The sequence below is a fragment of the Cervus elaphus genome, chromosome 2 (assembly GCF_910594005.1).
Source record: "Cervus elaphus chromosome 2, mCerEla1.1, whole genome shotgun sequence".
NCBI classification, from domain to species: Eukaryota; Metazoa; Chordata; class Mammalia; order Artiodactyla; family Cervidae; genus Cervus; species Cervus elaphus.
Genome location: NC_057816.1, coordinates 38036108 through 38048519, shown reverse-complemented (window position 1 = coordinate 38048519; position 12412 = coordinate 38036108). Strand labels below are relative to the sequence as shown.

Below are 12412 nucleotides of genomic sequence, written 5' to 3'. Positions count from 1 at the left end.
ACAGTGGAGATGAGCTGGAGGTGGGGGCTTCTTGAGCAACAACTAACAATGAGATGCTATGCCCGGGCCTCACAAAGTCTGTTTCTACACAAGCCCCATGGCTTCCCCTCTTCTTAATAGGCCAGCAAGAAGGTTCTCCGGGGACTAGATTTAGAAGCAATTCGTTTTTCTGATGTGAGTTAAAGGGACAGTTTTGGCAGCATCAGTAAAAGTGCGCATTCTGAAATCTTGAGCAATCGCTTGTGAGATTGAGGACTCAGAGTGTCTTCAGGCCCCGTCATTAATTAGCACTATGCTCTTAAGCAAGTCGTTTAACCTCTTTTAGATATGGATGTTTCTCTTGAGGGAAATTTAAATGTTGAATGATTTTGTTACCTGCCCATTACATTGGCTATTGGTTTTCTTAATGATTGTAAAATGACTTGCCTCGGAATATGTCTTTTTGTCAAGCAAGCAATAAGGCGAGATCAGCCTTACCTTAGGATATTAAAGAGTTTTAACTTTCAGAGTTTTTCAAGCCAGATAATGAAAAATCAGTCTTGAGGCTCTGTGAGCTTCTTCTTCACGAGCATATAGGGCATTTCTTCTTTTCTGTCTGAAGAAAAAAGGAGAAAACAAAATTTGCTATTCAATTCAAGAAATATATAGAGTAATTTGAATATACGCAAAATACCGTATAAGGTAATATGTGGGACCCAAAGGAGATACAGTCCTGGCCCTCATTGAAAGGAAGGTTAATTCAGGTATACAAGTAACAGCAGTATTCGACAAACTTAGAGGGGATGTACATGCCATGAGAGAGGTAAAAAGAAATGTGCTTTGGGCACTCAGAGGAAAAGCATATCACCTGTCTTTGGATGATCAGAAAAATCTTTATGCAGAAGGTAGCATTTGAATTGTATCTTGAAAAAATGGATAAGATTTCAGTATCACAGATGGGAGAAGGGACAGAAGTTTTAGGTAGCTGGTAAAGTGGAGCAAAAATACAGATATTAGGAAGAACAGGCTTTATTTGGGGACCATAGGAGATGTGTAAGAGAGGGATATCAAAATGAGTCAGCCTTCCAAGAATGATAAAAGGGAGAGTTTATATTCAGTACAATAGTATCTATGGAAAGTGTATAAGCAAGAGAATGTCATGATCAGACTGGCATTTCTCAATATATAAAATGGATCTGGGGAGAGAGTAGGGGCAGGAGACCCAGTTAGGACCTTTTTAGTCACCGAAAAGGGGGATGCATTAGGGTGGAGGAACAGAAAAGAAAGGCCAGAGTTCTAAGGTTTTCTGGGATGGGAGAATAATGTATTTAGGGATTAAAGTCTTATACAGTAACTTGCTCCAAGAGTTTTCTGCTTTTGATGGTTTGATATTAGCTATGTGAAAAGAATGTGAGCCCTGCAATTAGAAAGCTAACATTTTTATTTCAATAGAAGATTAATCATTGTTCTGAAAAATGTGAATACAGGATCTCTCCTCCTGTTTTTCTCTTCACCTAATTATATGAACTGGGCTTACAGATAAAACTGTAATTACATTTTTCCAATCCTAAAGGTCACCATGTGCTTGTACATATTAAGAATAAACAAACAGCAACTCCCATCTCTTGAAGGATCACAGAATTCTTAGCATGTATCACAGCCTTTCTATTTTTAACAGGACCGTGGCATGACACATTGAATCACCCACATAACAGATTTCTTTTTTTTTTTTTCCACTCCTTAGCTTATTCTCCACCGATGGAAAACCATCTTCTCTCTGGCAACAATGGCACTTTAGAATATAAAACCTCCCTGCCGCCCATCTCTCCAGGAAGGTACTCACCAATTCCAAAGCACATGCTTGTTGAAGACGATTATACCAGGTCAGATATGTTTGTTGGATAATTGGGTTTGCGATCTTTACCAGGCAAGAATTGCATTTCCCTAACATGGTAGCTGTTGCTCCTCAGCTCTCTTCAAGCTTATTATAGTCTCACCTGAAGTGGAAACCTGCCAAGACTTACAAGCATATGTCATTGTCCTCTGTTGGAAGCAAAACCACAGGTTCTTCATGGAGAAATTGTAACGTACACACATCCATCACTTTGCAATTTATTAGGACTTTTTGATACCTAACATCATTTGAGGTTTACAGCTATACTGTAAGATAGGTGTTATTACTCAAAGAGAGAAAGTGGTACTGAGGTTCAAAAAGAAGGAAATAGCATACCAGCGTTACGTACCTGGTTAGTAGAAGAGTCAGAACTGAGAGTCTGTTTATCTGTTTGTTTGTTTGCTTTTTCTCTAAATTCCATGTTGTTGCCACCATTGGCCACACACAATTCAATGAACTTGGGGAGTCAGTCAGTCCTCCCTTGAGTGCAGTAACTGCAGGTAGAAAGGAAAGGAGTGAAATTAACTCCACATGGTTTGAATTTAATATATCTCATTCATCTCAAAGGGGAACAAGGCAGGATTTTAGGGCAGAGCAACAGAACCACATGGCTTACCCCACAAAAAATAAAACTAAATTTAGCTGGCATGCCTCTGAAAAAGTTAGATCTGATCCTTTAGAAAAGACCAACTCAGTTCACTTCATGGTCCAGTGAGGATTCAAGAAATTTTGGATGATGAACAAATGAATGAATGAATGCATATATGAATAATAGGAAATGTACATTTTTTCTTTTTTACCTTTAAGTGTTTTTGTTCCAAAGTAATGTATGCTCATTGCATTTGGTGAGGTAATGCAAAGATGTTCAAGAAACAAAAAGCTCCCTCAAACCGGCTGAGCTTCCCAGTGTGGTGTTGAACCTTTCATCCCTTGCCTGATGTCAGACAAACATGTGCAAAGCATACTCAGGTGTAGGTGGAGTCTGACATTGTTTTTAATAAAATAAGTGTGTATTTTACACATGGTTCTGCAACTTGCTTTTTTTCCTTTGAGAAATACTTTTACCCAAAATGAGTTTGCCTATAGAAATATACACTTTTTTCCCCTGAAAGTGTGTGTGTGTAAAAGTGATAGAGCTGGATCCTTTAGTTTTGTATCCTGACTGTCTACTGAAGTCATTTGTCAGCCTTTAAAAAAACTGGGGGGACTTCCTGCTGCTTAACTTTCCTCTCTGGCGCCTGTGTGTGCTTTGGGCTTTTCATTCCTTTTCAATGATTAAGCATTTTCCATTTATTTTGCAATTTCAGGTTTGCTGAAGTAGCTTGTTACATCTTTAGCCAAGGAATGGAATGTTTAGATGCTGCAAATGTACATCTGTGGTTTAAATCAAATATAAACCTCTTCCTATGCCTAATCTCTATGCTCTTAATTAAAATGAGGGCTGCCGCAAAGATAATCCTCAGGGTTCTTTAAAGATTGTGTAAATACAGGCACCTTTATTCACCAGAGCAATAATCTATTTGCTCTCATCCTATCGCTAATATTTGATAGGATTTTAATTTGAAAATGCCATTTATCTTACTGGGCCCCATAGTGAATTAAAATTTATTAAACCCCATTCATAATCCAGGCCCTTTGCTTGCTCATTTACTTAAACTATCCTTTTAATCCTCTCCAAAACACAGAAAGAAGGACTGTTATCCCCATTTTAGAGATGCAGAAATTGAAACTCAAAGAGGTTAGGGAACTTGCTTGGGGTCATACAGCTTTTAAGTAGGAAAACTGGGTGCCTTGCCAGCTTTAAAGTTCTGGCTAGGAGGAAACATGTTACCTTTCTCCTTATTTTAAAAATGAAAAGCAAGTTGTGTAAAACTGTTTTCATTGTAGAAATATGTGACTCGAAAGAGACCGGAGAGACGGTCAAGAATCCGCCTGCAATGCAGGAGACCAGGATTCAATCCCTGGGTCAGGAAGATTCCCCTGGAGAAGGGAATGGCAACCCACTACAGTGTTCTTGCCTGGAGAATTCCACGGACAGAGGAGCCTGGCAGGCTGCAATTTATTGGGTCACAAAGACTTGGATACGACTGAGTGACTTACACATGCATACACACACACACACTCATAATACTCAATCTATCAGTTCACATGGAACATTTTAGATGGTATGAGAGAGAGAGAGATTTCATTTTTTTCTACAGTGATATACCCTACCTAGTATGTTACTTCCTGCCTGCCTCCTCCTTTGTTCTCTGGCAGGACAATCACACAGCTTACATCAAATCTTCCAAATGGCTGGTGCCTGCAAACTTGTGAAATAAATTGTATCACTTCACACACACACACACACACACACACACCCCTCCACACGTCCTCACCACGGCTGTGTGTTCTCACAGGTGCTCTGTGATGGAAGGCATTGCCACAGGTCTCAGAGGTAAATATTTTCTCAGAGGCGTATTCACTACCTTATTCATGAATATTCACTGACAACTTCCCCCTAGACAGTGAGCACTGCAGTAGGGATGCAAAAAGAAATAAGAAGCAACATCTCTAAGAACTATCAGATTGGGACAAAATATATATATGAGACCAGTGGATCCCCCAGTACCTATTCCCTGATCATGCAGACCCCCCTCTGTGAAGTTTTCCATAAAGCCTGTATTCATTTTTTATCATCCTGAGATTTTTGTCAAAATTCCCTTCCTTTGTGGTAATCAGTGGCAGTTACTTATCCTTACCTAGAAAAGGAAACGTTGGCGACGTGGTGTCAGTCCTCATTTTTTAAATGTAAAAGTTCTATAAAATCCCAAAGTGTGGGAACTACTAACAGAAACAAACAAAATTAGATCAGTTCAATGAAGTGCCCTTGCATGGCCCTAGCAGAGTTCTCCAGCACGTGAGCTGGCACCTAGTTAATATTTATAAATGAGTTTTTTGAGTTGTCCGTGAATGCCACACAGGAACAGCCTGTGACATCAAATAAAGTTTTAAAGACAAGATAGCTTGTGTTTGAGTTTGAAAAAATGTATAGACTATCTTTGTTAGAGAGGCAAAAGATGAGGAAGGGCATTCATGGTAGGGATAGTGCACACATACTCAAGGAAGAATGTAAAATAGAATAAAATGAATATATCTGTTATAGTTTGAATACAAGACTCTGAAGGAAAACTACCTACCTTTAAATTATCTTTATGGTTCTATCCTTTCATTGGCAACCTAGTCGCAAGATTAGAAGTATATAGAATAGTAAAAACAAAAAGATTACTACTACGTGCCATTAAGTGCTTTAATATACTTTATCACCCCTATGAAGTGAAGTAAAGTGAAGTGAAGTCGCTCAGTTGTGTCTGACTCTTTGCGACCCCGTGGACTGTAGCCCACCAGGCTCCTCCGTCCATGGGATTCTCCAGGCAAGAATACTGGAGTGGGTTGCCAGTTCCTTCTCCAGGGGATCTTCCCGACCCAGGGATTGAACCCAGGTCTCCCGCATTGCGGGCAGACGCCAGCAGACACTTCAACCTCTGAGCCACCAGGGAAGCCCAATCACCCCTATATTCTGTATGTGATATCCTATTCTTGATTTTTGCAGGTAACAAAAAATGAGTTTAAGTAATTCTCTCATGCCATACAGCGAACAAATAGCAGAATCAAACTTTGAGTTCATGTCTGTGTTCAAAGTACTCATTCCCATGCCCCCACCCACTATCTCATACAGTTTCTTTCTATGGAAAAATGTTGAGTAAAGAGGATTATGCTTCTGTTAGGAGAATGGTCCTACCACTTACCACCTAGATAACCCTGAACAAGTCTTTTAATGTCCTGAGTCTTGATTTTCTCATCTGTAAATTTGTTAACATTATTACACACCTTAGGCACTATAGTGGCTTACATTTGCGGCCTACTTTTTATTTTCCTAAAATAGTAAATCAAGAGAATTAATCTTTAATGGTGTGACTTGGGCTGATAGGAAAAGTGTTCTGTGAAATGGGAACCTTCCAACTACCTATATAATTATATCAAATTGGCAGTCTTTTGTTCCAGATGTTCATAATATCTTACTCTATCTGTTGTGAGTATTTTCAATCTTGCTAATTTATATTCACTTTTGTTGGAGAAGTATAATAAGGCTTATAAAAAGAATTTTGATTAGAAGTATACTACAATGACTTACCTGGATTTTTTTTTAAACCTCTTTTACTGTTTCAAGATATGTGTACCTGACTAAGCTGGGAAATTTTGTTTTTCCAATGATGTAGAGAAAGGAAGCCTAAACAAAAAGGCCTTGGATAAAATTCTCTTAGTAGAAACCCTGCTGAGTCCCTTATAAATCAAAATTATTGTTATGTAAATACTCTAGTCTTTGATTTTTGGAAAACAAAACTATTACAATGATGCTGAGATGGTTTCTTGGCTCATAAAATTATAGACTATCAGAGTTGGAAGGGCCATAAATGAAGATAGAGTCTAATCTTTCCCCATTTGGTGGGCAAGAAACACAAAGTCTAGCAAAATTTGTTGGCTATCCATAAGTCCCACAACTTGTAGGTTATAGAATCAAATTTAGAACCCTTATCTTTGAGCACCCAGTTCAGTGTCTTTCTGTTTCTCTAAGCTGATGTTCATTTTTTTATGATAGAGTAAGAAGGTAACAATTACAAAAAAATATAATCAATCAGTGATTACCTATGAGCAGTGCCAACTTTGTGCATTACCTACAACTATAGATTCCCTCTCTATTGAGCCAAGTCTTCTCTGTCACCCAGAAGAGATAACAGTTACACACCATCACCGTCTGGCCAAGTAATCTCAGGATATACAAACAAATCATTGATACTAAAATAAAACCAAAAGACTTAGGGATACAAAATAAAACTGCCCTTTCAAAATAAGGGGATTTAATCTCCCAAGTTATGAATGTGGTAAATACCATTATGAAAGCGGGACCTTAAATCAGCTGTGAGTGATGTATTTCCCACTTTTAGAAACCCAGCTCACCTGGCCCTGAACTTACTGTACCCTGATGTCTTTCCAACTGGCTCTGTAATGTTTACCCACATAATTTGGTTGGTCAAAAAGCAAAAGTTACAAAATATACAAGGAGCTCATACAACTCAATACCAGAAAAACAAACAAAGCAGTCAAAAAGTGGGAAAAAGACCTAAACAGACATTTCTCCAAGAAGACATACAGATGGCTAGCAAACACATGAAAAGATGCTCAACATCACTCATTATTAGAGAAATGCAAATCAAAACTACAATGAGATATCACCTCACACCAGTCAGAATGGCCATCATCAAAGAGTCTAGAAACAATAAATGCTGGAGAGGGTGTGGAGAAAAGGGAACACTCTTGCACTGTTGGTGGGAATGTAAATTGATACAGCCACTATGGAAGACGGTATGGAGATTCCTTAAAACCCTAGAAATAAAACCACCATGAAAGTAAAAGTGAAAGTCACTCAGTCGTGTCTGACTCTTTGCGACCCCAATGAGTTCTCCAGGCCAGAATACTGGGGTGGGTAGCCTTTCCCTTCTACAGGGGATCTTCCCAACCCAGGGATCAAACTGGGGTCTCCTGCATTGCAGGTGGATTCTTTACCAACTGAGTTACTAGGGAAGCCCATATGACCCAGCAATCCCACTCCTAGGCATGTACCCTGAAGAAACCAAAATTGAAAGACACGTGTACCCCATTGTTCATTGCAGCAGTATTTACAATAGCTAGAACAATGGAAGCAACCTAGATGTCCATCGACAGATGAATGGATAAAGATGTTGTGGTACATAAACACAATGGAATATTACTCAGCCATTAAAAGGAATGCATTTGAGTCAGTTCTAGTGAGGTGGATGAACCTAGAGCCTATTATACAGAGTGAAGTAAGTCAGAAAGAGAAACATAAATATTGTATTCTATCATATATATATGGAATCAAGAAAAATGGTAAGGAAGAATTTATTTACAGGGCAGCAATAGAGAAACAGACATAGAGAATAGACTTATGGACATGGGGAGAGGGGAGGAGAGGGTGAGATGTATAGAAAGAGTAACATGGAAACTTACATGACCATATGTAAACTAGAGAGCCTCCAGGAATGTGCTGTGTGGCTCAGGAAACTCAAACAGGGGCTCTGTGTCATCACAGAGGGGTGGGGTGGGGAGGGAGATGGGAGGGAGGTTCAGAAGGGAGGGAGTATATGTATACCTGTGGCTGATTCATGTTGAGGTTTGACAGAAGACAACAAAACTCTGTAAAGCAATTATCCTTCAATTAAAAAATAAAGAATTTTTTTTTAAAGCAAAAGTTACTATACCCCAATACAAAATAGTTTTTTTTTTTTTTTTTAAAGCTAAGGCTAAATAAAGTCACAGGAAAGATTTCTTATCTCCAGAAACTTTCAAAGACGACTCCAAATTGTGCTCTGATATTCACAGTTTGACTCCTTTATTACTAAATAAATATGAACCCAGCAATCTATAGTCTGCCTCCATCCATTCTCCTCAAATTATTAAACAGTAGCTTATTGGACATAGTATCGGAAATGTATTCTACTTCTCTTTCTCCCATTCATTTACTCATTCAGTGAATATTCAAGCTTCTGCCATGTGTATTGAATAGGAGATATATAAATAAATAAGTACTGTGGCCCACCAGGCTTCCTGTCTATGGGATTTTCCAGGCAAGAACACTGGAGTGAGTTGCCATTTCCTTCTCCAGGGGATCTTCCTAACCCAGGGATTGAACCCAGGTCTCTGCATTACAGACAGATTCTTTACCGTCTGAGCCATTAGGGAAGCCCAAATAAGTGCTAAAAATAAAATAAAATGTATGTGCCTAGACAGTGTTTGGAGAAGATAACAATATTAAGGAGGATAACCATGGAATGTCCCTCTGAGGAAACCGCATATGCGCTGAGACCTGAATGAAAAAAGAAAAAAAAGGGGGGCGGGGGCATGATATAAAGATCAGAGAAAGAGAATTCCAGGAAGAGGAAATGGCAAAGCCAAAGTTCCAGAGGCAGGAATAAGTTTTGTGTATTCCAGGAACAGAAGCAAGCCAAGCTTGCCTGGAAGGAGATGAGCTAATGGGAACATGTCAGCAAATCAGGTTGGAGGAGTCAGGAGCCTGATGATGTAGGATTTTGTATGGAATAAAGAAGTGTAGGTGGAATTTTAAGTGCATTGAGCGTCTACTAGGGAGAAGTAACCAGGAGAAGGAAATTACCTGATTTATGTTTTATATAAAAAAATAAAAAGACACCTCTGACTAGTGTGTGGAGAAGGAGATGGACCATTGAAGAAACAAGGGAGAAATTATGACAGCCAGGGCTGGGAGGATGGGCGGCAATGGAGGAGGAGAGGGGAGGAGGAATCTGAGGCAGAATTTAGAGCTGGATTTAACAGCCATGATCCAAGGAGGGGGCAGTCCTGCTTAAGTCTGGCTGATTTACTCCTGGCCATTTCTACACTTTTTATCTGCTGTGGAGAAAGCTTTCGGGAATGGCGTTAAGTGTTTGCCTCTGTTGTTGGTTTTGTTTTTCCCCTTCGTGTTTATCAATCAGAACTGGTTAGAGGCTAAATCACTGTTTCTCAAATATTTGTCCCTACATGCCCTTAGGCCTTGAGAAAGGAATTTGTTCTCCTTGGGATTTGGGGTAGAACATGAAGCTTTCTGTGCAAGCATGAAACACACAAATCTTAGAGGTTGTCATAAAAACATGAGAGGTATCCTTGTTGCTTTAGTGTGAAAATATTTTGATTACAAATTTAAGTATTTTTTTCCAAAGTCTTAAAGTAAAATTGACACACCAGAAAGGTCTTCTGGGTCCCTGGCAAAGACTACAAACCCCAAGATGTGGATGAGCACCCAAGTTTAAGAAGCACTGAGCCTATTTGCACAAGCATGTCAGTTATTAAATCTGTATTATAGAAGCAGCCTCTTAATCATGTCTCAAGGTTTATGGTCTCCATTAGAGACAGGTTCTCAAGGGATCAGACAGCACTTTCCATTAGCATAAAGTCTGGTCCTGTTCTAGGCTCTCTTCTTTTTAACTTATATTTAATGATTTGAAGCCATTTCTGAATGAATCGGAAGTTCTTTCAACACAGGAAAGAAATCTTTTCTTACATGCCTTTATCCAAGTATAGGAGAAGAACTGGGTGTTCCCTAGGCAGACAGCAATGCCTGGCTAGAGTCAGGACGTGGGGGGCAGAGTGTTGAGGTAGGTACACCCTGGAGCCACCCTCCTTAGCATCCTGTCTTGACCACCTCCTAGCTGTATGACCTTGGACAAGTTGTGTAACTGACCTCTGCCTCAGTTTTCTCATGCATAAAAGGGACAGACTAACACTTCCCACCTCATAGGCTTGTTGTAACAAGAAACAGAGTTAATACACATGAAGTTCTTAGACAAAAGGAAGCACTTCGTAAATGTTAGTGTCAACAACAAATTGGCACTCGCCGTGGGCGCTTGCCATGTGCCTCTACAAGGGTTAAATCACATGCTGCTGCATCTGCTGACCCTCAACACCCGCTGAAGGGAGTCCAGGGTGGAGATCAGGAAAGAGGCACTCTGTGCTCTGAAAAACTGGCAGAACAGGTCTTCAGATAGATATTTTCAGGAACTGATTTTATGAGCCCAGTTCTTGCATCTTCTCATATGCAGAAAAGCAGTAAATTCTTTCATGGTGACATCTTCTCCTCAGGACCAGCAAAATCTTCTGTAAAAATATGTGCTTGATCACATGAACTTCCCCTTCATCCACATCCCACATCACATATTTATTGGTCTTCACCCTCTGGCCTCTTTGGAGCAGTTTCTCAGAGCTCTCTGAGGTACTGTTTCCCAGCCTGCAGTCCTCATTTTGCCCCAAATAAAACTTAGGTCACAACTCTTACTTTGTTTTAAGTCGACATTAGCTCTTATTAATACTATTTAAAACAAGAATTTAAGATGAAGTGCTCCACAGATAGAGTTTTTGAATGGAAATGTAGCCGACAATGCTATCTATCCAGATGTTCAAACAAAATCTACTTTTACATTTTTTTCAACCAATTTGTCTCCCAGAGCACACTTGATTTCCTTAGAATGTTGTATTACAGGAAGTCCTCAGTCTTAATGGTTTATTAAGGATCTTTATTTTTATTAATGGGCTTCCCCAGTGGTTCAGATGGTAAAGAATCTGCCTGCAGTTCAGGAGACCGAGGGTTGATATCCCTGGCTTGGGAAGATCCCCTGGAGAAGGGAATGCCTACCCACTCCAGTATTCTTGACTGGAAAACCCCGTGGACAGAGGAGTCTGGCGAGTTACAGTCAATGGGGTTGCCAAGAGTCAGACATGACTGAGTGACTAACACTTCCATTTTTATTAATACTACCAATATTTTATTAATAATACACATTATTAATATAACGAGTATCTATTACCATCTTTATTCGAAATATAAAGTAGGATTCAGTGGAACCAAATATGATAAATGCTAGCGACAGAGATGAGATGGTTGGATGGCATCACCAACTCAATGGACATGAGCTTGAGCAAACTCCGGGAGATAGTGAAAGACAAGGAAGCCTGGTGTGCTGCAGTCCATGGGGTCGCACAGAATCGAGAACGACTGAGTGACTAAACAACCAACAACAGTCTGTCAGTCTGGCCTCTGTAGCCAAATACAATTATTCTCTGGATAATTAATTGATTTCTGTCCTATTTTTTTCATGGTAGGCCTCAACAGCCAACACCATGTAGCTTTTCACTCAAAGAAATTCTGCAAAATGTGTCATCAGACTCCTCACAGCCTTTGTAAAGTGCATTATTGAACTTAACCAAGTCAGAGGTTCATCAGCAGAGTCTCTGAGTTATGTTTTGGCCTGTGCTACATGCATTGTGGAGCCTGGCACTATAATGTCTCTCTTGAAGCAAAGGGTAGCAATGAGATGGAGTGAATGGGGCCAAACAGGTAAGACAAATGGAGGATAACTCAGTTAGTGGACGCCACCAGGGGAATTTTCTCATTGTTGGTGGTGGCTCCACATAATCATTTAGATTTACTTACATAAACCATAAGGCACAATTGATAGGGCTATCCTGTTAGAAAGAGAGAGAGTGGGTTTGCTAATGGGGAAGCTGATGAATCTTAACTAATGGAAAATATCCAAATATGTATGGGAAAACATGTTAAGCTGCTGTTTGCTGTCAGGGAAATGAATTTAAGGATAGGAAAAATGAAACAGTAATGGAAATTTTAAGACAGTCTTTTAGAGATGTTTATCATTTTGTATGTACTTAATAAATTAGCCAGACATAAATACGCAGCATTAGGCCTTATAATGTTATGGAAGATGGTTATGTATGTACTTAATAAATTAGCCAGACATAAATACGCAGCATTAGGCCTTATAATGTTATGGAAGATGGTTACTGCACATCTATGGCTATTGTTATTATAGATGTAAAATTCAAACAGATAGTTGTTTAATCAATGCTGTATTACATTTTAATGGAATGAATTTAGCCTTGGCCTCCAGGGCTGGT

At 39.5% G+C, this 12412-nt stretch overlaps 1 protein-coding gene across 31 annotated transcripts in view; it reads left to right on the top strand.

Annotated features, from left to right (window-relative positions):
• Window positions 1–12412, top strand: part of DLG2 (discs large MAGUK scaffold protein 2) — a 2231561-nt gene that overhangs the window by 1636642 nt on the left and 582507 nt on the right. For all 31 annotated transcript variants that reach the window (XM_043918879.1, XM_043918871.1, XM_043918860.1 and 28 more), the window contains one exon: window positions 1724–1862. In XM_043918879.1, coding sequence (XP_043774814.1) covers window positions 1724–1862 — 139 coding nt within the window. The remainder of the gene's footprint in view (window positions 1–1723; window positions 1863–12412) is intronic.